This window comes from Oratosquilla oratoria, chromosome 10 (assembly GCF_046742065.1).
Source record: "Oratosquilla oratoria isolate Oo_2021 chromosome 10, ASM4674206v1, whole genome shotgun sequence".
NCBI lineage: Eukaryota > Metazoa > Arthropoda > Malacostraca > Stomatopoda > Squillidae > Oratosquilla > Oratosquilla oratoria.
Window position 1 is genome coordinate 17,767,876 of NC_134786.1, and position 26,082 is coordinate 17,793,957.

Here is a 26,082-nt window from a genome sequence, read left to right on the forward strand (position 1 = left end):
AATAATGTTTCAATGAAAAGGATGTTTTTTTTATACAAGTAAATCAATACGCGAGTCTGTGTGTGGCTGACTGTACATGATTCCTAGAAAAAGGTTCATAATCCTTTTGGAGGTAATGATCCGCAGTTAACCCCTGCTCTGAGAGCTTCATTAATGGAATCCCATCTTCATATTCACTGTTATTTTCAGTACCTACTGTTGACATATGTAATCTCACTTATAAGGGGTTTAGCGTTATTTCTAACTTTCTTTCATATTACATAATATCATTTCAGTTTACCTCTCAAAAAATCTGTGTTTCTGCCTATCTCTACAACTGTCATTTTTCAGCTTTCGTTTGGTTGATATAGATTATAATCTGGAATCCTCGATGTCCAAGTCTCCTGCCACATGCCTCCTGAGCCGCGATACAAGCTCTATTAAATATGCCTTAAAGGTCGTCAGTGGCAATAATCCCCTTATATACACAACTGTCTTTTCATTATCCTCCAGACTTCTCTTCCCATCCCATAAAAAACTATTCCGAGGTTAGTCCATAGGCCTAGGCATCACTATTTTATTTACCACCAAATACAGTACTCTCTACCACTGATATTATATTACATTAAATATCTGCATACCTTGGGAGATGCTATTGTCTATATGAATATTGAAATCAGGACACTTGAACGCGTGTTTCGTCTGCAGAAACAAGCCTAAGGTGGTTATAGGCACATTCCACGAATAACAGCACATCATGCCACATGCTTAGGTATTTTGGTGGCTAGTAACCGCAGCAAATTAGTATTGCACCTAATATTTATTTGTTGTTGTTGTTATGTTTATTCTAATATCTATAATACAGCGCACCAATACACAATGACATCATTGTGACGTCGGTCATATTTCGTCACCGTTCTCTTTATATTAAGGGTACACTTTATACCAATCACCAATGGGAATGAACTAATAATATAGTACTGACATTAACTAAAACAACAATAGAAAACTTAAAATCCTATGATATTACATTAATATGATTTTAGCCTTTTGTAGTTTACCTAAATGGCTGATAATTCTTTTATGTAATCCATACGAATCTTTAAATGGTTGCATACAATTACATCGTGTAGGACAATATATATCCTTGCTGATTACACCCAAGAATTTATTTTCCTCAATACGAGACGTGTGTACGAACTGACGTCATATGTCACAAGTGATGTTTACCAAAAGTATAGACGATAGACCAAGAAAATAGTAGTGTTTTCGGTAAGGATTGCGTAAACATAAGACAGTCGTATAGTGTTTACAGATCTTCTATAATAAATTCCAAACTCATATAAAGTTGTGCAATTGTACAAGTCCTTTTGGTGTTGAATTTGGTTCCTGCTGTAGTGATTCAGGCAAGACTGATAGAGGAGTAGAGAGGATTTGTAAAGGTTAATTTATCAGAATGGCCTCAGGATCAGCGTTACAGGTATTAAACGAGATGTGTTTATGACACCGTTTGGATACTGTTTAATTCAGTTGGCATTCTACATGATGTGATTTTGCTCCTAAAGAAATGACTTAATTGTTCTTTGGAAGAGACTGGAATTTCTCTTGGAACCATAATTTGATGATTACTGGTAATTTATATCATGTTGCTTTGAGATATTTTATCACTAACCAACATAATTTTGGCCCAATATTCACCAGGAAGTTGGTTCATGTTGGGTGATGTATGAAGTACACAATTATTTTCCTGCCCCTGTTACTGTAGTGTAGTGGACCAATTGTTTTTGTTAATATAAGTTTTCTTTGGCAAATAGAATAACTGAATATTAGCTACAGTGTATGCTGAAGAATTTCAAGTTTAAATGAGAGCAATGCAACATCTGTTAAATGAAATTAAATATATTCATGGAAATCAATGGAATTTCAACTAATCAAGGTCATGAATATTATTATTAGGTTGCAAGAGACGTTATAATCATAATGTTAATGTTGAGGAGGGATAGGTTGGTTTAAGAACATGCAGTATATTTGGTGAAGTATCTTTTTATGTATTGATTATTGTAGCACCTGAGGACCTATTTGTTTATATTTGGTCATTGTACTTGTAAGATTTCTGGGTTAGTGGGACATGTAGGGGATGGGGTAATACAAATTCTAACTTTGGACAATTTTCAATACATTCATTTGGGTACAATTTATTATTTTGAGATGGCGTTGGTCCTTGAATGTACATAGCATTAATGAAGTAAATTAACACTGTATGGGCCAAGAAGGATAATATTGATCATAGATATTTTTGGCGGTTCGGTAATTATATTTTGAAGTTTTGCTTAGTCTGAGAAAAATGTATTGTTCATATAGGTGATCATGAATCAATAAATGTTAAGTTGAGAATATAGACTTTAAACCCACTATTGGAGAAATAATATCACAAGTATAGGAAAACTGTATATTTTGACTACTATCTGTAGTCCTCTTAAGAAGTGCTGGCATGCCCAGTGATAGCAGAGATTCAGGCCAGTGAATTAATTTGTGTCCAAAGCTATGAAAACTTGTCTGCCTTGGGCAGGTTTCTCATGAATTTAACCCGGATAGTTGGTTGCCCCAAGTTATATCAAAGTTTGATCAATAATACCACATGAACCGACAGACAGCCTACAACAACTGGCATGACAGCCCACCAAATGTAACCCGAGAAGAATTGCTTATTATAGTGGATGGAATTTAGTGCTATCTGTTGCTAGTTGTAAGTGAAGATATACACCCAGGTCTCTTAATCCAATATTCACCAACTGCCACTTGTGGAGATATTTGGGTCCAGAACATAAACACACTTCAGGAATTGGTGGTGTTTCGTGTTCTGGGCCAATTCCCGAATTGGGTTTATATCCTGGGCCCAAGTGGCGGTTGGCAAGTGCTGGATTAAGAAACCTGGGTGTACTGATTGTCACTGCAATGAGACAGAGCATGTTGACAACAATATAGAAATAACTGGATGATGTTCATGTCAGTAAACAACTAAGTGGCATGGGTCAGTTATCAATTAATGGTGTGTATGTCAGTAATCAGTGTAGGATAACATTTTTTCAAAAGATTGGTGAGGATCACATTTAATCACTTTAGTATGACTCAAATTCTCGTGTACAGCACCAGCTGCCATATGTAATTTGTATCATACTACTCTGAGTAATAATAAACACGGAAAACATGATCAAACCAGTTCACAGAATCTGGGGGTAACTCATGTACAACTACAAAAATATACGTTTACAAACGCTCCTCAACTTACGTTTTAGTTACGTTCCAAATGGCCGAACTTAAGTTGAAAATGAACGTAAGTTGTTACTATACTATACATCCGTAAATTCTATTACCATATCTTATAAAACACCCCTAAATCATTAATTATACAAATAACATTGTAAAATAATAACATTGATTTCAAATAAATTAGATTCAAGCAACATAAATTGAGATGGTGGAGGAGGAGGGGGAGAAGGAGGAGGAGGCAAGGCACGTTCAGTCTGTCGTTTGTCCCATGTAAACAATGGACGCAGCATCATGCGTAAGTATCGTTTGAACTACGGAGAATGCGCTAAACTAAAAAAATCACTCAAATTTTTTTTTTACAGCCAGTTCAAACGTAAAATCGAAAAAATGTAAAACGAATGAACGTAAGTAGAGGAGCATCTGTATTATCAAGACACCAGCGCTGGCATCTTCGTGTACTCACTCACACCTCATAACACCTACGTAGGTGTCATTGTGCAGAAGTGGCTAAAAGCTGCAGTGATGTTAGTGTTGACAATACTATCCAGGAGAAATTTGCAATGGTCAAGAGATCTAATACTAAAATTATTTAATTTACATCCTAGGGAAATGTATAGTTTGGCTATTTTGTATCTATGACCAGTATCTGTGGTAGTAACTCCAGAAAAGTGAAAGTTAGATGGAGAAATGGCTAATAGGTGGTAAAAGATCTTCCATCATTTCATAAAGTTGTCTTTCAGAAGTCTTCCTTGTGCCTTATATATGTTTAGAGGGTCTTGAGGTGATCAGCAGGTGCCTCAGCAGGACGGGACAACTATTAAATGAAGAAAAAAATAATAGAATAAATAAATAAATCATACTAAAATCAACTAAAACATATGAATCTGTTTTTCCTAAAAAAGCGTAGACTCAGAGGTGACTTCATGCAGGTCTTTAAAATTCTAAAGGGAACATCAAAAGTGACAAAATTTTCACACTGAATGAGAATCAGACAAGAAACAATGGTCTCAAACTGTCCAAAAATAGATTCAGTTTGGAAGTGGGTAGAAACAACTTTGCCAACCGTGTAGTTAATGAATGGAATAAACTTCCTGCAGAGGTAGTGCAATGTAGTTCAGTTTGAAGCTTTAAGAATCATTTAGATAAACACCTAAGCAAGATGCTGAAATGATTATAATTTATCTTATATTATTTGTTTTTGTTTTGTTATCATTTGTCTGTTTGATTCTCATTTATTATTAGTTATATATCAATTTATTATTATTATTTATGTTTGTTTATAATTTAACTATACCTATGTATTCTATTTGTTATTTACATTATTATAGTTTTTATTTATTCATTGGGAGACCTAAATGCTAGGGTAGGAAACAAACCAATTGATGGAGTGATTGAGAAGTATGGAGTTCGAGGCAAAAATCGTAGTGGAGCATTGACGGTGGAGATGTGTCTTGAAAGAGAGTTGATGATAGCAAATACAGTGTTCAAGAAGGAAGTCAAGCATAAGTACACATGGGAGAGGGTGGTGGATGGAAGGGTGGCAGATAGAGCATTAATGGGCTATATAGTGGTGACCAGGAGTATGGTAGGAAGAGTACATGTTCTAATGGGAGAGAGTGGGGGGATATCAGCTCATTTCCTGGTGGAAGGTAAATTGAGAGTGGAGAATAGGTGGAGAAAGAGGAAAAGGGCAGAAGGTAGTGAGGTACTTAGAGTGAACTGCTTAAATGAGGAAAAAAAGGAGAATGAGTATAAGAAGAAGTTGAGAGAGGAGTGGGAGAGAGTAAAGGATAGAGTAGAACTAGGAATGGGGAGGGTTCAAGGAAGGAGTCATAAGGTGTGCAAAGATGGTTTGTGGAACAAGGAGAGCAGGAGGAAATAGAAGGAAGGGTAGTGAGTGGTGGGATGAGGAAGCAAAGAAGGGTGTAGAAGAGAAGAAGCAGGCATTCATAGATTGGCTACAAATTAGGATGAGGGAATCGTATGAGAAGTACAAAGTAAAGAGAAAGGAAGTTAAGCATAAGACAAAGGAAGCAAAGAGGAGAGCAGATGTGAAATGGGGAAAGAGTATGACAGAAAATTTTGAAAGTAATAAAAAGATGTTTTGGAAGGAAGTTAAAAGAGGAAGAGGAGGCGAATCAAGTAGAGAAGAAAAGGTAAAAGGTGCAGATGGAGAGATGATAATGGAAGAGAAGGCAGTGAGAGGAAGGTGGGCAGAGTATTTTAGGGAGTTGCTAAATGTGAAGGAGGATAGGGAGGGAAAGGTAGTTGCAGTGGGAAGCGCTAAGAAAATGAGAGTGATGAATGAGGAAAATGGAGGAGAAATAGGGAAAGATGAAGTGAAGGCAGCTGTTAAGATGATGAGAGCAGGTGAGGCACCTGGTTTGGATGGATGCCATGCAGAATGTCTGAAGAAAGGAGGTACAGTTATGGTGGACTGGCTGGTGAGGTTATTTAATGTTTGTTTAAGAGAGGGTAGAGTGCCAGAGGACTGGAGGAGTGCCTGTATAGTTCTGCTTTACAAAGGAAAGGGGGACAAGTGTGAGTGTAGTAGTTACAGAAGGACCAGCTTGTTAAGTGTATTTGGGAAGGCTTATGGGAGGGTCTTCATTGAGAGGATTAGGAGAGGAACAGAGAGAATAATTGGTGAGGAACAGTGTGGTTTTAGGACAGGTAGGGGATGTTTAGATCAGATTTTTGTGGTAAGACAGATATGTGAGAAAGCTATAGGAAAAGGTAAGGATGTTTTTTAGGCTTTTATGGATCTGGAAAAGGCTTACAACAGGGTAGACAGGAAGGCACTGTGGGAGGTACTGCAGATATATGGGATAGGAGGAAAGCTGTTAAGAGCAGTCAAGAGTTTTTATGAGAGTAGTAGAGCTTGCGTTAGGATTAGAAATAGAGAGAGTGAATGGTTTGAGGTAAAGGTGGGACTTTGTCTGGGGTGTTATGTCACCCTGACTGTTCAATCTTTACATGGATGGGGTGGTGTGAGAGGTGAATGCAAGGGTAGTGGGTCAGGGGTTGGAGATGGTTAAAGAAAATGGAGTAAAGTGGGAGGTGAGCCAGCTGTTGTTTGCTGATAACACTGCGCTTGTGGCAGGATCAGAGGAGGGAATGAGGAAGTTAGTGACAGAGTTTGAGAAGGTGTGTGAAAGAAGGAAGCTGAGGATAAATGTGGGCGAAGGTAGGGTGATGAGATGTACAAGGGGAGAGAGTGACAGTAGGCTGGAAGTGAGCATTAAGGGAGAGAAACTGGAGGAAGTGGATAGTTTCAGGTACTTGGGTGCGAATGTGACAGGAAAGGGATGAGTGGGGGTGGAGGTAGAATGTAGATTGAGAGAAGAGAGTAGATGCCTTGGTGGATTAAAAGATGTAATGAGAAATAGACATTGGGAATGGATGCTAAGAGGAGGTTATAGAAGGAATGATTGTGCCAACAGCAATGTATTGGGTAGAAACATGGAACATGAGAGAGGAAGAGAGAAGGAGTTTGAATGTTTTTGAGATGAAATGTCTGAGAAGTATGATAGGGGTTACTAGGCTACATAGAGTGAGAAATGAGGAGGTGAGGAGGAGAACAGGGGTGGAAAGGGAGTTGGGAGATAGGGTTGATGAAAGAGTATTAGGATGGTTTGGACACATGGAAAGAATGAGTGAAGAAAGATGTGTGGAAGGCGGAGATGGAAGGAGTGAATATGAGGGGGCGTCCTAGGATGAGATGGATGGGGTGAAAGGAGCTTTACAAAAGAGAGGAATGTCTGTAGAGGAAGGATGGGAGAGGACAGAAGATAGGGGTGAATGGAGAAGGGTTGTGTATAGATGAGGCTGTGATGCATGAGGGGGAGTGGGTGGGGGATGGGGGGTGAGGAAGTATGTATGAGAAAAAATTTGACGCAGTCTGAAGGGATTTCTCCCCGTCTTCTCCTTTCCTGCATGAGGGGACAGAAAGGGGGGGGGGGTCGCCGAATTTATGAAACGGCCTTGCTGTGGATGTGCTGTGTCTTGCGACACTGCTTCTGACCCAGGGCAGTGGACAGGATGCAGGGATGACCCATCATCCAGGAGGTGCCAAGATAGGAGGGTGGAGGGGAGTGGAATATATGGGAAATGAAATGGGTGGGAGTGATTTCTATGCCTTTTTCTTTTTGGCTACCCCCCGTGTAAGGGGGAAAAAGCCTTTGGTATAGGTATGTATGTATGTATTTATTCATTTAATATTATGATTTTTTTTTTTTGCATCCGACTTAGATATGGACTAGAAGGTCTCCTGTTGGCATGCTCCATCTTTGTAATCCATTGTAATTAGGCTAGTTAGGGGTGGGGTTGGAGGTGTATAGCCCTTGGCTAAGGTCTGGTAGGTGGGCTTAGAGAGCTCAACCCCTAGCTGAAGTCGTATGGTTAGAATAGGTAGGGTTGGGGCAGGGGAACACAACCCCAAGCTTAAAAACTTAAAACTTTTGGTTAGGTTAGGGAGAGTGCTTGAGGTCAAAGACCCTGGCTAGGGCCCACCAAGTAGGTTAGGAAGTGGGGGCCATCTAGGGCAGTTTATGTCTGATGTCAGGCTGGTTCTGTTTTGGTACAGTACTATACTGTTTTAATATATGTTGGGGACTTGAATATGGGTGTACCAGTGTAATTCTTGCTTGTCAAATACTGTATATATTTTGGGTTAATATATAAAGGAGTTGCTGAAGCATAGAATTTGGCAGTCTATAGCAGAGAGTTTGTTTTGTTAGCTAAATGTACATACTCTTGTATGGATGTACTATGGGGATGATGGGGACAGTTACCATAGATGAATATATAGAATACTGCTGGGGTCATTTATGTAATATGTATAGTTGGATTTGTGTAGATGATGTGATATGATGGGAGGTTTGTTTGAGGGCTATTGCATAAAACTCTGACTAATGTACTATGTATTTAGTATTTCCTCTCCTCACTTGGGGTAAGGTACTATTTTTTTGTTACATTTGTTAATAACATTATGGCAAAATAGCTCAACCAGTTCATTTATAACTTTCAGGGAGGATGGGCAATACTTCCTTTGCAATCCAATTGAATTATCAATATAATCAGCTCAAGGTCACCAAAAATGTGAAAAAAAAAATGGCTGTAACTTCCTCAAAGATTGACTTATGTCAAACCATGATCAAAATTATTATTAAACTACTACTTGGTTATAATCCTATACATCACAAGGGTGAGGAGTGGATACGTACACTGAGTGACTGAAAAGGGTAGAACTTCATTACATGGGCGAATTTCTGGAAGAGGCCCTAATGGGCTTGTGGCACATCTATGTGATGTAGCATTAGAAAATTAAATATTATTCATGTAAATCATAATACATCAACATAGTATACATTTTTCTTGGTAGAAATCAATAACAGAAAAAGTTGTTAAAAGTGATACACTAACAAACAGATCTGCGGTGATTGCTTGAGATGCCATCTTTTTGATAGATGTGGAGGTGGAAGAAATTTAAGTATGATAAATTCATATATTCTCTCTCTAGGACTTCCATCCCTGTCATAATTCTGTAAATGGCCAATAGATCTTCTCTTTCTCATCTTTATTCCAGGGTTGGTAGTTCCAGTTTGGACAATCTTTGTTCACATGTCAATTTAGAAAGTGTTAGTGCGTGTGGTGGTTATTTGGGCTCGATAGTTATATCTTAGCTCTTGACTTTCCCAATATTTGTCTAATCTGGATTCAAAATGTGCTATTGAACCAATACTTACAACTGACTGGCAGATCATTCCAAGCATCAACCACTCATTGGGAAAAAGAGTACTTCCTGGTGTTTATCCGAGCTCTGGTTTTGAATATTTTTTTGTAGTTCCCTTGAGTGATGGTGTCTTCCCTCATCTTGAACAATCCCTCGGTGCATTCGCTGTCGTATTTCCCACTCAGTATCTTATACGTTTCGATGAGGTCACCTCGGGATCTCCTATATGCCAGAGTTGGTAAGTCTAGTGTTCTCAATCTTTCTTGATAAGACATCCTTTTTAGGCGAGGCACCAGCTTTGTGGCTCTGCGCTGAACATTCTCCACTGCCTCAATATCCTTCACCAGGTGTGGACACCACACCTGGTTAGCATACTCAAGATGTAGTCTCACCAAAGATGTAAAAAGTATCTTAAATGTGTCTGGATCTAGATGTATAAAAGTCCTTCTTATGAGTCCCACAATTTTATTAGCATTGTTTTTTTTAAAGCCCCTCAACCTTGAATATGTTGCAGAAATTACTTCACCCTTATGAACATACATTTCTTTCTATTAGTGTATTGATCTGTGGAACAACATAATAGAAGAAATAGTTTAGCTGAATAACATAAACAAATTTAAAGTTAAATTTGACCTGTGGAGGTGTAGAGACTCCTTGATCATGGCTCTTACCCTATACAGTATACAGACGCTCCTCTACTTACGTTCATTCGTTTTACGTTTTTTCGATTTTATGTTTGAACTGACTGTAAAAAGAAAATTGTAAAAACAAAAATTTTGAGTGAATTTTTTAGTTTAGCGCACTCTCCGTAGTTCAAACGATACTTACGCATGATGCTGCGTCCATTGTTTACATGGCACAAACGATAGACTGAACGTGCCTTGCCTCATCCTCATCCTCCTCCTCCTCCACCATCTCAATTTATGTTGCTTGAATTTATTTGAAATTAATGTTATCATTTTACAATGTTATGTGTATAATTAATTATTTAGGGGTGTTTTATAAGATACGGTAATAGAATTTATGGATGTATGGTACAGTAACAACTTACGTTCATTTTCAACTTACGTTCGGCTGTTCGGAACGTAACTAAAACGTAAGTTGAGGAGCATCTGTACTCCAATTATGTAAGTATTTATGTTTTTACTTGGCACAGAGACCTTGACCTTGAGTGACCTTGAACAGTAACTTGAGATCACATACTTAGTTATAACTGGAAAAGGGTGGCAGATATGAATATTGTTGTCATTACATAGGAGGCTTTATGTAGCATCATGTGAACTTTACCTTGGTAGAGCAGTTTAGTATTAAATTGGACTGAAGCAAGTGTTGCAGGTTGAAGTTTGTTGTGCCTGGTCAATCAATCTGTTGCCCTTGTTCTCTCGTGCATGAGACCTGTGGCCCCTAGAAAATGGGGCACAGCCACTGGTTCAGCCCATAAATCACTCATTGAAAAGATTTTGTGTTGCTGTCTGGGGAGAGTGAGTGAAGGACAGTATATTATAAGGCGCTATCTCGTTTGTGTGGTGGTTGCATCTGGGGCAGTTGGTAACTGTTGCCATGGTAGTTTTGTTTTAGTGTTGGGTGGTGATCTGTACACAAGTGCACCAGTGAAACTCTTGTTAATCTAGGATATGATTTTTTTCTGTTGTATTCATTTCTTTATTTTTTTTCTGTTGTATTTATTTCTAGGGGAGTTGGAAGGAATATAGAATTTGGTAGCCTGTTAAGGAATGTTTATTCTGGTAATTTCTTAGAAGTGCACATCTATGTGGTATAGCATTAGAAAATTAAATATTTTTTGTGTAAATCATAATACATCAATATAGTATACATTTTTCTTGGTAGAAATCAATAACAGAAAAAGTTGTTAAAAGTGATGCATTAACAAACAGATCTGCGGTGATTGCTTGAGATGCCATCTTTTTGATAGATGTGGAGGTTGAAGAAATTAAAGTATGATAAATTCATATATTCAAACCTAACCTGCATTCAATAATGTGGAACCTGTAGTTCTAGAGGTCATCAGGGTTGTTATCGTCAAGTGCACTTTTTCAACCTCCACATCTATCAAAACAAAGATGGCATCTCAAGTAGTTGCCATGGCTCCATTCTTTAGTGTATTGCTTTTAGTAACTATTTCTGTTATTGATTTCTGCCAGGAAAAAATGTATGATACATTGATGTATTATAATTTATAAAATTAATATTTAGTTTTCTAATGCTATGTTGTGTAGGTGTGCACTTCTAAAAAAAAACTTTATTATTTGTACATATACATATATATATATATATATATATATATATATATATATATATATATATATATATATATATATATATATATATATATATATATATACACCAAGGCTTTTCTCCCCCTTATATGGTAGTTCCAGAGTTGGTAGTTCTAGTTTTGATAATCTGTCTTCATATGACATTTTTGATAGTGTTGGGGCCATCTTCATAGTTGCTCTTTCTGTGTGTGTATTTTACGTAGTTGTATTATACAGGAAGGGGTTATGCTCGTAGTGACCCGACTTTGTATCTTTCAGTATCTAGTTTGTTCTTAAATTCTTGTATAGATTTTGCACACACTGTTGCCTCATCCAGTTTGTTCCAGACAACTACCACTCTGTGTAGGAAACTATTCTTTTTCAGATCTCTTCTATAACTATCCTTTTTTAAGTTTCTTTACATGTCCTCTTGTTTTTCTTTTATCCCACTTTAATAAGTCTTCTCTGTCGAGCACCTCTATACCTTTCATAATTCTGTAAATGGCCAATAGATCTTCTCTTTCTCTTCTTTATTCCAGGGTTGGTAGTTCCAGTTTGGACAATCTTTGTTCGTATGTCAATTTAGAAAGTGTTAGTGCCTTTTTTTTTGTGCTGGGTATCCATAGTGTCACAGTGTACTCCAATCTTGGTCTCATCAGTGTGAAATTATCCATGATGATAAAGTGAAATATGATGAATGTTTCATTACATTCACATACCAGTAGCTTTTGCATGGTATAGAGTATTATCATCAAAATTGTATCCAAATTGGGTTATTCATAGGTTGCTGAATTCAATGAAAATTTGTTAAGTAAAACTTTGGTGTGCAAGGTATCAACTGCTATAATCAAGATTTGTCAAACTATTGTTGAAGGTAAGATTATGCCATACTATTTCATTAGGGGGATATGTCATCAGTTCAAATCAAAGAATAGTCTAGAAATATTTTTGTAAGCATAATACAGGCTTTTCTTTTTTGTTTCCAGAAAGCCATAGATCTAGTAACAAAAGCAACAGAAGAAGATCAAAGCAAGAATTACAAAGAAGCTTTGCGGCTGTATGAATCAGCTGTTGAGTATTTTCTTCATGCTATGAAGTGTGAGTGTGTTTCTTCTTTGTAAATATATACTCAAGATAACAGTGTATAAAGACTGGATTTTATTTTGTAATAGTTTGATTATAGTATATAGGAGAAAATATTTTGCCTTTTGACAAACTTTAGGTAATTATTTCAGTAGTTTCTAGATGAAGACATTTTTAATTGTTTTATTTTTGTGATCTTGATTTATCATGCATTAGGAACTTCAAAATCAATTTTATTTTGCTTATTGCAGATGAAGTACCTAATGAAAAAGCAAAAGATAGCATTAGAGCCAAATGCAAACAATATTTGGACCGAGCAGAGAAGTTAAAGGATTATATTGAAAAGAATAAGGACAAAAAGAAGCCCGTCAAAGATGGGGAGAGAACAAGGTAAGAAAAAGTGGATTCATGTGGACATGTAAATGGGTACATATGTATAACAAAAGGCCATTTCCCTTTTATAAGGGGGTTATCAAGTCAAAGCATCCATGCAGCCACCTTGCATGTAACCTACATCTACATTCTGTCCTAGGTCCTTATTGATGAAGGGTTATCCCTGTTCTTTGTTCCCTGTTCCCTGTCCACTGTTTGGGTCAGAGACAATGCAACAAGACACAGCTCTCTACAGCAGAGCATGGGAAATAGAGCTGATTTGTTCCACAGCTTCATCAGACAGGAAGAAATCCCCTTGGGCTGTTTCATTGCCTTATCCTGTCACGACCACTCTTCACTCACACCTATCTCTCACTCTCTCCCTTTCCAGCTCAAACATATTCCTCTAGCATCCAGTGCCCCTTTCACCCCATTCATCCATGTCATTTGTGATCTTCCTCTTAAGGTCACTCTATCCACCTCAGCCTTCCACACTCTTTTTGCCAGTGTCTTTGCACTCATTCTTTCCATATTTCCAGACCATCACAATATTCGTTAATCAACCCTGTATGCCAGTTCTTTCTATCTCCACTCTTCCCCACCTCTACTTTCACTGTCTTTTTAGACACTTTATCTCAATTATCTTAGGCTTTTCCTCTCTTCCACCTTCAAATTTCAAGTCTCTGCAAGTGTCTTATAACCTTTTCTTTGTATTCATTCCCAGGTTCCTGTTTCTCATGACACTTGGTTCCCCTCAGACATTTCCTCTCTCTATAATTCACCTCCACCCCCACTTCTCCATTTCCTGCTAAATGTGGCCCTTATTACCTGAAACTATATTCTGCCTCTCTCTTTAAACTCGCCTCCAACTTGCTGCCACCCTTGCTTCTTGTACATCTCATCACCTTTTGACACATTTATTTTCAACTTCCTCGTACAAAATTCTACCATCAACTGCTTCAGTCTGTCCTCCAGTTCAGGTACAAGTGCATTATTATCTTCAAATAGTAATTGGCTTCCATCCCATTTCCCTTCATTTACACCACAAAAACAATTGGCTTGTGAAATGTCGTGATTTACCTGTGGTTTTCATGTGTTGAAAGACAACCTCTTGGCTTGCCCTTGTGGTGCTCCTTTCCCAGTATCCCACGTTTTATTTGCAGCAACCTCTTCCTTTCACTATCCTCCTCAAACAACAATTACATATTGTTTTAGGATAGTCAACACAAGTATCTTTGTCTCCTCACACTTTTCTGCCAGAGATAGGCCTCCTTTCCAAACCTTTCTCCCTCATGTTACACACACTCTACAAAACATCTCAATATTCCTGCAGATTAAAGATATCATTCTCCAGTATTTACCTTACACTATTAATTTGTATTTATCATCTTACTCCTTATTATGATCTTCAATATCAGCACAAAATTATCCCGTAGCGCAAAAAGTGCTGGTGAATTGTTATGGATTAAATGAATTCTAATATAGTGCCAAGTCAAATACCCCCCAGGATAACACCAGAATAACAGTAGACCACCCACTCAAGCATAGATCATCACCCAGTATTATCAATCAATCAATCATAGCCCCAGATCTTCTAGACAAGTATTGTTTTACCACAATATCCTAGTAACAGACACCGTATGCCCCAGATGCACTGACCACTCAGAAGATACAGTGAGTCCTCCTTATACGGTAATTCTTTATCCGGTAAATTCACAGTTACGGTATTTGGTAATTACTACCCTCGATTCTATTTACGGTAAGAAAAATTCACAGATACAGTATCCGCTAGATATTTTGAAGAGGAAAGAGCAGGGAGAAGGTACGTCTGCCATATCCTATTATTACATGTTATAATGGGTTCAGTATACGGTAATTTAAATTTGTGGTAAGGTTTTCAGGAGCGCATATGTACCGTATAACGAGGACTTACTGTACTACACTTTGAAGTCTCTTCCGTAAGTGACGTGTGGGTCAAACTGGTGGCTATAGCTGGATTCTTTGGAGCTGTAGGCCTTGTTCAAGAGAAACTTGGTACTACAGATTGACACCTCATATATAAAGGGATCACTCATTGCAAAATTGTTTGATAATGTATTTACCTAATTGTAGTATACAGGAAAGGAGCAATGCTCATTGGGTCCTATCTCCTATTCTCTAATTTTCTAACATACCTAGACCCAAATGTGTACATGCTCTTATGTTGATGTTAGTATGTAAAAGTACTTTTGAATGAAAAAATAAAGTTAAATAGTGTAATAATGTGGAAGTCATATTTCAGTAGACTTTGTTTTAGTTTGATAAATAAGATTAGTCATTGGATGAGCACACTCTTCAGAAAAATTAAGAGCTATAATACCCATTTCATTTATTCATTTGTTTACATTTTTATAGTGTAGATATATCTCTTGTTGTCAGGATCTAGAATTATGTGAGATTTAAGTTGCCTTTTTCTATTAGTAGCAAAAAGAATGGTGGTAACAAGGACTCTGACAGTGATGATGACCCCGACCCAGCCCGCAAAAAGATGGCACAGAAGATGGAGGGTGCAATTGTTGCAGAGAAGCCCAATGTCAGCTGGGATGATGTTGCGGGATTAGAGGGGGCCAAGGCAGCACTTAAAGAAGCCGTCATTCTGCCCATTAAGTTCCCCCACATGTTTACTGGCAAGAGACAAGCATGGAAAGGCATTCTCCTCTTTGGTCCCCCAGGTACAGGTAAAACCTACCTAGCCAAAGCAGTTGCAACTGAAGCCAATAATTCAACTTTCTTCAGTGTTTCATCATCCGACTTGGTTTCAAAATGGCTAGGTGAATCTGAACAGCAAGTACGAGCACTCTTCGAGATGGCTCGTGAACACAAACCCTCCATCATCTTCATTGATGAAGTGGATTCTCTATGTGCCTCTCGCTCAGAGCAAGAATCTGAGTCAGCCCGGCGAATCAAGACAGAATTCTTAGTACAAATGCAAGGTGAGGGGGGAGTTCAAGGAATGTTCTTGCATTAAGGTTTTACAATATCACTTTTTGAAACAAAATTTACAACATAAAGATTATTGGCTTATGAAATAGTGTCACAAATTAAAAAGTAAAATTGTTTGTAATTGTCTTACAAATTGACAGGTGTTGGTAACACCAATGATGGAATCTTGGTACTCGGAGCCACCAACATCCCGTGGGTCCTTGACTCAGCTATCAGGAGGAGATTTGAGAAAAGAATTTATATTCCCCTGCCAGATGCCCATGCTAGAACTGCCCTGTTCCAGCTTAATATTGGAGACACACCAAACAGCTTGAATGACAATGATTACCGAGACCTTGGCAATCGTACTGATGGGTGAGCTGTATTAACATTTCGATGTTTATAGGGGGTTCCCTCAGTTGAATAAAGTTGCCTGGTAATAGGCAGAATAAGCACAAAATATTACAGGATGGTTTGTAAACAAGCAAGTTACTGGTAGAAGGTTGGGCTCTTTGACATCACTACAGTGTTTCTTTAGCATACAATATGTGATAATTTAAGATTGTTTTGACCATTTCCTTATATAAAAGATTCTTGGTAATGTAGAATTACATCATTATACAGGTTATGGGGTAGTGGACAAGATGCAGGGATGACCCATCACCCAGGAGGTGCCAAGATGAGAGGGAGGGTGGAGTGTATTAGGGATGGAATGGGTGGGAATGATTTTTATGCCTTTTTCTTTTGGGCTACCTCCTTTGTAAGGGGGAAAAAGCCTTTGGTATATGTATGTATGGTTATGGGGTATAGTGAAGGATAAAGGAGAAATATGAATAGAAGAAGAATAGGGATGTTTCAGGGAAGAAGAGGATGGGAGGGAACAAAAGTAGAAGTGGGGTGAAGAAGTAAGGATGGTGGAGTGAGAAAGTAGTTGCAAAGGGGAATTAATTGAAAGGATTAGATGGATAGATGGGGCGAAAGGGGTTTTGAGCAAAAGGGGGGGGGGAATTACTACTGAACAAGAAAGGCAGAAGAGAGGGGGGTAGGGTTGAGCGAAGAATGGCTGTGTATGGATGATACTTTGATGCATTCCAAAGGGATTCATTTCTGTCCTCTCTATTTTCTGCATTCCAGTGGATGCACTGTGTCTTGCTGCATTGCTTCTGACCCAGGGCAGTGGGTGGGAGACAGGGATGACCCCTTTATCCATGAGGAGCTAAGATGGGAAGGGGTGGAAAGGATGGTGGATGAAAGTGAAATGGATGGTAGTGGGTACATGCCTTTTGACTTAGCTACCTCCCTTATAAGGGGGAAAAAGCCCTTAGTATATAGATAGGTATGAGAGGGAAAGGATGGAAGCAAAATAAGGGAGGGTATGAGAGAGCAGATGCAAAGTGGGGTAGGTGTTTGACTGAGAAATTTGGGAGGAGGCGAGAAATGAAATAAGAAAATGGTTAAGAAGATCCTTTGAAAGAACATGAAGAGTGAGTTGGGATGAAATAGGTTGAGAGAAGGCGGTTACTTCCCAAACATGTCTCCAAGATATGAAAAAAAGAAAATGAACAAGTTTCATATCCTCAAAATCAATGGTCAAATCATCTCCCCAATTCAGGTAGTTGGAACTCTAGCAAGAACACTGTCATTGGCCTACAAACCATCCACAAACACCACCTTTGAATCCCAACCAACACCAAATCTTGTATTCATTCCTCTCAAGATCGAGCCTAGTAACCCCTACCATACTTCTCAGACATTTCAGCTCAAACATTTAAAACTTTTTCTCTCTGTCTCTCTTAAATTCCAAGTCTCTGCCCTATACAGTTCCAAGTCTCTTCCCTATACAGTGCCATTGGCACAATCACCCCTTCATAGAATCTCCTCTTTGCATCCATTCCCAGATGCCTATTTCTCATTACACTTTTTAATCCCCCAAAGAATTTACTTGCTTCTCTCAATCTACAATTTACCTCCACCTCCACTCCTCCCTTTCCTGCCACATGCGACCCTAAATACCTAAAGCTATCCACTTTCTCCAGCCTCTCTCCTTTTAGATTTACTTCCAACTCACTGCCATCCTCTACCCTTGTACGTATATTTATATAAATATCTATACATGTTAGTTTTGAATTGGTGGGATGGGTTAATGGTATGACAAAATTAACTAATATATTGATGTATATATATATATATCTTTTTCTGAACAGATACTCTGGTGCAGACATCAGTATTGTTGTAAGGGATGCCTTGATGCAACCTGTGAGAAAGGTTCAGACAGCAACACACTTCAAGTACATTAGAGGGCCGTCCAGGGAGAACCCCAATGTGTGGATTGAAGATCTCCTTACTCCTTGTTCTCCGGGCGAGTATGGAGCCATGGAATTGACCTGGGAAAAAATTCAAGGTGACAAGCTTTATGAACCTGTTGTCACAATGGTAAGAAGCTGTCTTTTGTTATTGGGTGTCATGCAATGAAGTTGAGCATGAGTAGGTTTTTATTTTACAAATATGTTTTACATACACCAAGGCTTTTTCCCCCCATACAAGGGAGGTAGCCAAAAAGGAAAATGCATAAAATAATTCCCACCCATTCCATACCTGAATACACTCCACACCCCTCCACCCTCCCTCTTATCTTAGCACCTCCTGGATGACGGGTCATCCCTGCACCTTGTCCACTGCCCTGGGTCAGAAGCAGTGTCGCAAGACACAGCACATCCACAGCAAGGCCGCTTCATTAAATCGGCGACCCCCATGCATAAAAGGAGAAGACGGGAGAAATCCCTTCGGGTTGTGTCGAATTTTGCTCATACATACTACCTCACCCACCCCCTCACCCCCCTGCCCATTCCACTTCATGCATCACAACATCATCCATATACAACCATTCTCCATTCACCCCTGTCTTCTGTCCTCTCCCATCCTTCCTCAACAGACATTCCCCTCTTCCCCAAAGCCCCCTTCACCCCATCCATCCACCTCATTCTAGGACGTCCCCTAATGTTCACTCCCTCCACATCTGCCTTCCATACCTCTTTTACTAGTCTTTCTTCACTCATTCTTTCCATGTGTCCAAACCATCCTAATACTCTTTCATCAACCCTATCTCCCAACTCCCTTTCCACCCTTGTTCTCCTCCTCACCACCTCATTTCTCACTCTAGCCTAGTAACCCCCATCATACTTCTCAGACACCTCATCTCAAACACATTCAAACTCCTTCTCTCTTCCTCTCTTATGTTCCATGTTTCTGCCCCATACAGTGCTGTTGGCACAATCACTCCTTCATACAGTCTCCTCTTAGTATCCATTCCCAAATGTCTATTCCTCAGATATGTATTAGGTATGGTATTTATGAAAGTTTTGAGTAAATGTTTTATTATTTCTACAGTTAATGTAATTTGGGTATTTGTAGATATTATACTTGATATTATAGAATGATACATACATATACCAAAGGCTTTTTTTCCCCATTACATGGGAGGTAGCCAAAAAGAAAAAGTCATAGAAACCACTCCCACCCATTCTATCCCCTACATACTCCACTCCCCTCCACTCCACTCTCTTCCATCCCGCACATCTTGGCACTTCCTGGATGATGGGTCATCCCTGCATCCTGTCCACTGCCCTGGGTCAGAAGCAATGTCACAAGACACAGCACATCCACAGCAAGGCCGCTTCATTATTTCAGTGACCCCTCCTCTCAGTCCCCTCATGCAGAAAAGGAGAAGACGGGGAGAAATCCCTTCAGGCTGCGTCAATTTATTTCTCATACATACTCCCTCACCCCCATCACATCCCCCACCCCCTCATGCATTACAGCATCATCCATACGCAACCCTTCTCCATTCATCCCTGTCTTCTATCCTCTCCTGTCCTTCCTCAACAGAAATTCCTCTTTTTTGTAATGCCCCTTTTACCCCATCCATCCATCTCATTGTAGGGTGCCTCCTCATATTCACTCCTTCCACCTCTGCCTTCCACCTCTTTTACTAATCTTTCTTCACTCGTTCTTTCCATGTGTCCAAACCATCCTAATACTCTTTCATCAACCCTATCTCCCAACTCCCTTTCCAACCCTGTTCTCCTCCTCACCTCCTCATTTCTCAATCTATCCAGCCTAGTAACCCCTATCATACTTCTCAGACATTTTATCTCAAACACATTCAAACTCCTCTCTTCCTCTCTTATGTTCCATGTTTCTGTCCTGTACAGTGCTGTCAGCACATCACTTCTTCATATAATCTTCTCTTAGCATCCATTCCCAAATGTCTATTTCTCATTACACTTTTTTAAACCAAGACATTTACTCGCTTCTCTCAATCTACATTCTACCTCCACCCCCACTCATCCCTTTCCTGTCACATTTGCATCCAAATATCTAAAACTATCCACTTCCTCCAGTCTCTCTCCCTTAACCACTTCCATACGGTGCCGCCTACGTAGGCGGCATGAGGAGCAAGTAGGTACTTGCTGATGCCGAAGTCGCCATCTTGATTACATTTATTGTAGTTGTACCTACGTAATTTTCATTCTCTCTAAACTGGCTTCATCAGTTTTCTATGGTTATCAAAATACACGGGTGAAAGAGAACGGACAATAATGCGATTATTATTTCAAGACATCGCACGTCGGGCAGCTAATGCTGCCAGACGTGCGATGTGCCCCAGAGGGAAGAGGTTAATGCTCACTTCCAGCCTGCTGACACACTCTCCCCTTGTACATCTCATCACCTTACTTTTGCCCACATTTATCTTCAGCTTCCTTCTTTCACACACCTTCTCAAACTCTGTCACTAACTTCCTCAATCCCTCCTCTGATCCTGCTACAAGCACAGTGTTGTCAGCAAACAACAACTGGCTTATTTCCCACTTTTCTCTGTTTTTTTAACAATCTCCAACCCCTGACCCACTACCCTTGCATTCACCTCTCGCACCATCCCATCCATGTATAGATTGAACAGCCAGGGTGACATAACACATCCCTAACAAAGTCCCACCTTTACCTCAAACCATTCACACTCTCCATTTCTAATCCTAACACAAGCTCTACTACTCTCGTAAGAACTCTTGACTGCTCTTAACAGCTTTCCTCCTATCCCATATATCTGCAATACCTCCCACAGTGCCTTTCTGTCATAAGCCTTTTCCAAATCCATAAAAGCCAAAAAAATCCTTATCTTTTCCTATAGCTTTCTCACACATCTGTCTTACCACAAAAATCTGATCTACACAACCCCTACCTGTCCTAAAACCACACTGTTCCTCACCAATTACTCCCTCTGTTCCTCTCCTAATCCTCTCAATCAAGACCCTCCCATAAGCCTTCCCAACTACACTCAGAAGGTGATCCCTCTGAAACTACTACACTCATATTTGTCCCCCTTTCCCTTGTAAAGTGGAACTATACAGGCACTCCTCCAGTCCTCCGGCACTCTACCCTCTCTTAAACAAACATTAAATAACCTCACCAGCCAGTCCACCAAAACTGTACCCTCTTTCTTCAGACATTCTGCATGGCATCCATCCAAACAGTGCCTTACCTGCTCTCATCATCTTAACAGCTGCCATCACTTCATCTTTCCCAATTTCTCCTCTATTTTCCTCATTCATCACTCTCATTTTCTTAGTGCTTCCCACTGCAACTACCTTTCCCTCCCTATCCTCCTTCACATTTAGCAACTCCCTAAAATACTCTGCCCACCTTCCTCTCACTGCCTTCTCTTCCATTATCATCTCTCCATCTGCACCATCTAGGATAACTAATTAATGGGAAGCAAATGTGGATTGAAGTGCATACCATTAAAAACTAAAATTCACTCCTCACCCAGTTGGAAATATACAGAGCAGACAAGAAGAAATATGTTTGGGCCATGTCATGTAAAACCATTGTTCATTTACTCTAATTTTGTGCCCTCTCTTCCCTGCTTGACACATTCCTTTTGTATCCAATACCCTCATCATACTGTCCTTCCACATCATACTTGGTCTTCCTGTAAGTTTACTCCATCCTTTTCTGTATTCCACACTTTTTTGCCAGTCTTTACTCACTCATTGTATGTAAAAATGCATGTAAAGCAGACACTCAAACCTTCCCAGGACTTTGTGATCAACCCTAATTGCCATTTCTCTTACCACCCATACTCTGCATCACCTCCACATTTCTCACTATCCGTTCACTTTGCACTTGTTTATTTATTTATTTTTTCATTAGAGTAAGGTGATGAGATGTACAAGGGGTGAAAGTGGCAGTAGACTGGAAGTGAGCATTAAGGGAGAGTGACTGGAGGAAGTGGATAGTTTTAGATACTTTGGTGCAAATGTGGCAGGGAAAGGTGGAGTGAAAGTGGAGGTAGAATGTAGATTGAGAGAAGCAAGTAAATGCCTTGGTGGATTAAAGAGTGTAATGAGGAATAGACATTTGGGAATGGATGCTAAGAGGAGACAGTACGAAGGAGTGATTGTGCCAACAACACTGTATGGGGCAGAAACATGGAACATAAGAGAAGAAGAGAGAAGGAGTTTGAATGTGTTTGAGATGAGGTGTCTGAGAAGTATGATGGGGGTTACTAGGCTAGATAGAGTGAGAAATGAGGAGGTGAGGAGGAGAACAGGGGTGGAAAAGGAGCTGGGAGATAGGGTGGATGAAAGAATATTAGGATGGTTTGGACACATGGAAAGAAGGAGTGAAGAAAGACTAGTAAGAGGTGTGGAAGGCAGATGTGGAGGGAGTGAACATGAGGGGACGTCCTAGGATGAGGTGGATGGATGGGGTGAAGGGGGCTTTGGGGAAGAGGGGAATGTCTGTTGAGGAAGGATGGGAGAGGACAGAAGACAGGGGTGAATGGAGAATGGTTGTATATGGATGATGTTGTGATTGCATGAGGTGGAATGGGCAGGTGGATGGTGGGTGAGGTAGTATGTGTGAGCAAAATTTGACGCAGCCCGAAATTTCTCCCCGTCCTCTCATTTTATGCAATGGGGGGACGGAGAGGAGGGGTCGCCGATTTAATGAAGCGGCCTTGCTGTGGATGTGCTGTGTCTTGCGACACTGCTTCTGACCCAGGGCAGTGGACAAGGTGCAGGGATGACCCGTCATTCAGGAGGTGCTAAGATTTGAGGGAGGGTGGAGGGGTGTGGAGTGTATTCAGGGATGGAATGGGTGGGAGTGATTTTATGCCTTTTTCTTTTTCGCTACCCGCCTTGTAAGGGGGAAGGAGCCTTGGTATATGTATGTATGTATAGTTTAAGGCATTTATAATGTAGAAAAGAAGAGCATCATGAAAGTTTGATGTAATATAATGTAGATATGCACAGCACTGACACAGTATGTGAATTTTAACTTATGAATTTTCTCTTTCCCCCAGAATGACATGCTGAGGTCTCTGGCCGATTCAAAACCAAGCGTAAATGATGAAGACCTTGAGAAATTACGCAAATTCACGGAAGACTTTGGAATAGAGGGTTGAGTCAGCGAGAACACATTGATAGAGGATATTGATATTCATGTTTCTTTCATGTGAAGTTGCATCACTAATCAATCATGCATATACTTTAGCTCAGAAAATATAATTTTTTATGTTTATTTTATTGTGTTTTTGAGTTGTAGTTTGTTAGGTCTACAGTATTTACTAATGTAAATTTTCTCTCTTAGAGGTGTAAAATACTTTTCGAGCAACAGTGTGATATGAATGTAAATGATAATTCAGGAACTAAATGTGCATGACTTACCATTCTCAATTTCCAAGCGAACACAGCACTGTGTTTCTAGGAAAGTTAATGTGGCTGCAAAGGCAGACTTCAAGACTCAAGTTGAGGTACTTAGTCTACATAATTTATGTCACAAATCCCATGTCTGTCCGAGAGAAAATGAATGCATGATAGTTGTTGTGTATGAGGGTGAAAGTTGCAAATATGTACTAAATTGTAGAATCTTTATCTGTCTACATGACTTTCTATTAAATATTTGCCTTGCCGTATGTTTTATAGTTAAAAATATTGTATTTTGTATGACATAAGTAGTGTGTGATCTTAGTTCATATGCTGGGCAGATAAAGGAAGAGCAGGGATTTTTAGTGAAACAGTTGTGTATAGTCAGCTGCATTTTGTCATGAAGTGAATCCCCATGATCAGTAACCACATCATGACAAGTTTGGTATGCCATGCCCTCCAATATGACCCCACCAACTGATCCCTTTTCCCTTTCCCCTCTTTATTTTCTTCCCCATGTACTAACACTTCCTCTCCTATTCTTATCACATGGTTTCTTCTTTTCCTGTCTACTTCTCTTTTGTTCTTTTTTCTCTCTTCTTTTCCTTTCTTCATCTTCCTTGTACCCTGGCATTCTGATAAATTCTTTGTATGTAACCTTCCTCCTCCCTCACCTCTGTACCACCCTCTCAGTTGACCATGTATCCTCTGTTGTTCCGTCATCTCCTGTTCTGACAATTGTTGACACTGCTGTTTATCATTTCAGTACTAGTTTCTTTTGTTTCACTTATTTTATTCTTTCATTTCTTTTATTTCACTTATTTTATTCTTTCATTGTCTCTACTGCCAAACTTCTTTTCTGACCTCATTCTTGCTTTTTCCATTTCAAACTCTATCTTTGCTCCCCACTTCAACCATTTTACCTTTGCTCTCCCTTTTTTTGGTGACATAGACTTTAGCCCCTGTGTGTTGGCTCATCATGACTGACTGCATGCATTCACCTTCCCTCTTCATAAGGTATAGAGATCCTTGTCAAATGTTGGTGCTGGACAAGGTGTTCATCAGGACACAGTGTTCTGGAGGGCCATATTTGTTCCCAGAGAACATTCATTGTTCATGAAAGTACCAGGTGTTAGTGAAGACAAAGTTTTCATGTGAACACAGACTGTTCTTAGGGGACACATTGCGTCCATAAGGATGTTAGTTGATCATTAGGATGAGAAGGTGTTCCCAAAGAGATTAAGTGTTCTTAGGGACACACTTGCCTTAAGGTTGAGCAATGTGATTGACAACCAATCAATTAATACTGTAAAAAGCTTTGCCAGATTTTCAGTATGACCTATACCATTTTTATTAGGGGAATCTTTCATTTCACTGCATAATGTATTCTATTTTCTCTTTTTTGAAAATAAAGTCAAAAGTGTAAAATAGTAATTACAAGTGAATAGATACGTGATTAAAGTTATACCAATATAAAGAATTGTTGTTATATCTTGTGTAATGGTAAGGAAGTGGTCATTATATAAGGCATCCACACCATGGGTTACATACTGAAGCCACCCGCGATTAGTCTTGTTTTTTGGAGGATTAGAATAAAGTGACAAAATAGCTATGATTACTATTGTACATAATTCATAGTATTCATTATAAAGTTGAGATACTGAACCCTCATTACACGTTAGCAAGGGATTCCAGTGAATCCCTGTCCAAAGCATGTAAAGAAAAAAAAAGTACTTGAATTCATTTTTTTTTTTTTTCATACACTTGGGCAAGCTGACTCATACATCAGTTGTCCTACCATCATCTCCATTGTCATCCAACCCTGTACGTCAGATCACGAGAGGTTATTCCATGTAATAATAAAATCTATAAAAATTGTACCTTTGTGCATGGTTTCATATCCTTTAACAAGATGCTTGGACCAGTGACAAGGACCTGCAAATGATGGTCCCCAAAGGTCTGTATATACCTAGGGTTTTTCCCCCTTTATAAGCGAGGTAGCAAAGTCAAAATGCATATACCCATTCCCACCCATTGCACTCCCAACCACCACCTTCTCTTCCCTCTCATTCTTGGCGCCTTGTGGATGGAGGGTCATCCCTGTCTCCTGGTTCAGAAGCAATGCAGCAAGATGCAGTAGATCCACATCAAGGTAAGTCCTCAAAGATGGATGTTGAAATTTTTTTGTACAGTAGTCTGTGTTGTATCATCGTGGGACTAGACCTGTTCAAAAAAGAAGTTTTTCAATTTTCATATGTTACTGAAAAAGCTGAAAATCTCGTCTATTTTTATCTAGGATGTATGGAAGCATTGCTGCATGGAGGCTGAAGTTTTCTGCTATTTATCTTACCAAAAGGGCCAATTTTGAGGTACGTCTAAACATACATTGTTGTATAATTTGTCATCTATCCAAGATAGAACAACAAATTTAGGTACCAAATGAAAAAACAGAATCTACTGTACATATAGCAACCATTAGAATTGATGAATTTTCCACATGAATTTAAAAGATACGAAGTTGTTGAAAATCCTGCAGTCCACAAGCAAGCATCAAGTTGGCTGTCCACCAGATCTCTCACTGAAACCTTCCTGGTTGGATACCCTTCAGTGGTTCCCAGCTTCCCACCAACAGACAATCATTCCAGTACTTCCTTTATCTCCAAAGTTTACCAGAAAATATAGGGAAACTTATGGTTCAAGGC

At 39.3% G+C, this 26,082-nt stretch overlaps 1 protein-coding gene across 2 annotated transcripts; it reads left to right on the forward strand.

Moving 5' to 3' along the window:
- The first annotated feature begins 1,322 nt into the window (after nt 1-1,322).
- Nucleotides 1,323-25,260, forward strand: Vps4 (vacuolar protein sorting 4). 2 transcript variants are annotated; one of them, XM_076191573.1, is made up of 7 exons: nt 1,323-1,459; nt 12,246-12,357; nt 12,594-12,732; nt 15,175-15,686; nt 15,837-16,050; nt 17,880-18,108; nt 23,038-25,260. In XM_076191573.1, exons 1-7 carry the CDS (start codon nt 1,436-1,438, stop codon nt 23,137-23,139), a joined length of 1,332 nt encoding a protein of 443 aa, XP_076047688.1. In that variant the 5' UTR covers nt 1,323-1,435; the 3' UTR covers nt 23,140-25,260. The 2 variants fall into 2 exon arrangements, with proteins under 2 accessions (XP_076047688.1, XP_076047689.1); XM_076191574.1 differs by having other exon boundaries at nt 15,178-15,686.
- Nucleotides 25,261-26,082: the final 822 nt, after the last annotated feature.

Bases quoted from the DNA above. Each gene is read 5' to 3' on its own strand.
- Vps4 (XM_076191573.1), top strand. From the start codon at position 1,436: ATGGCCTCAGGATCAGCGTTACAG. The intron at 12,358-12,593 runs GTGAGTGTGTTT...TGCTTATTGCAG, and splicing joins TTTTCTTCATGCTATGAAGT to ATGAAGTACCTAATGAAAAA. The intron at 15,687-15,836 runs GTGAGGGGGGAG...ACAAATTGACAG, and splicing joins ATTCTTAGTACAAATGCAAG to GTGTTGGTAACACCAATGAT.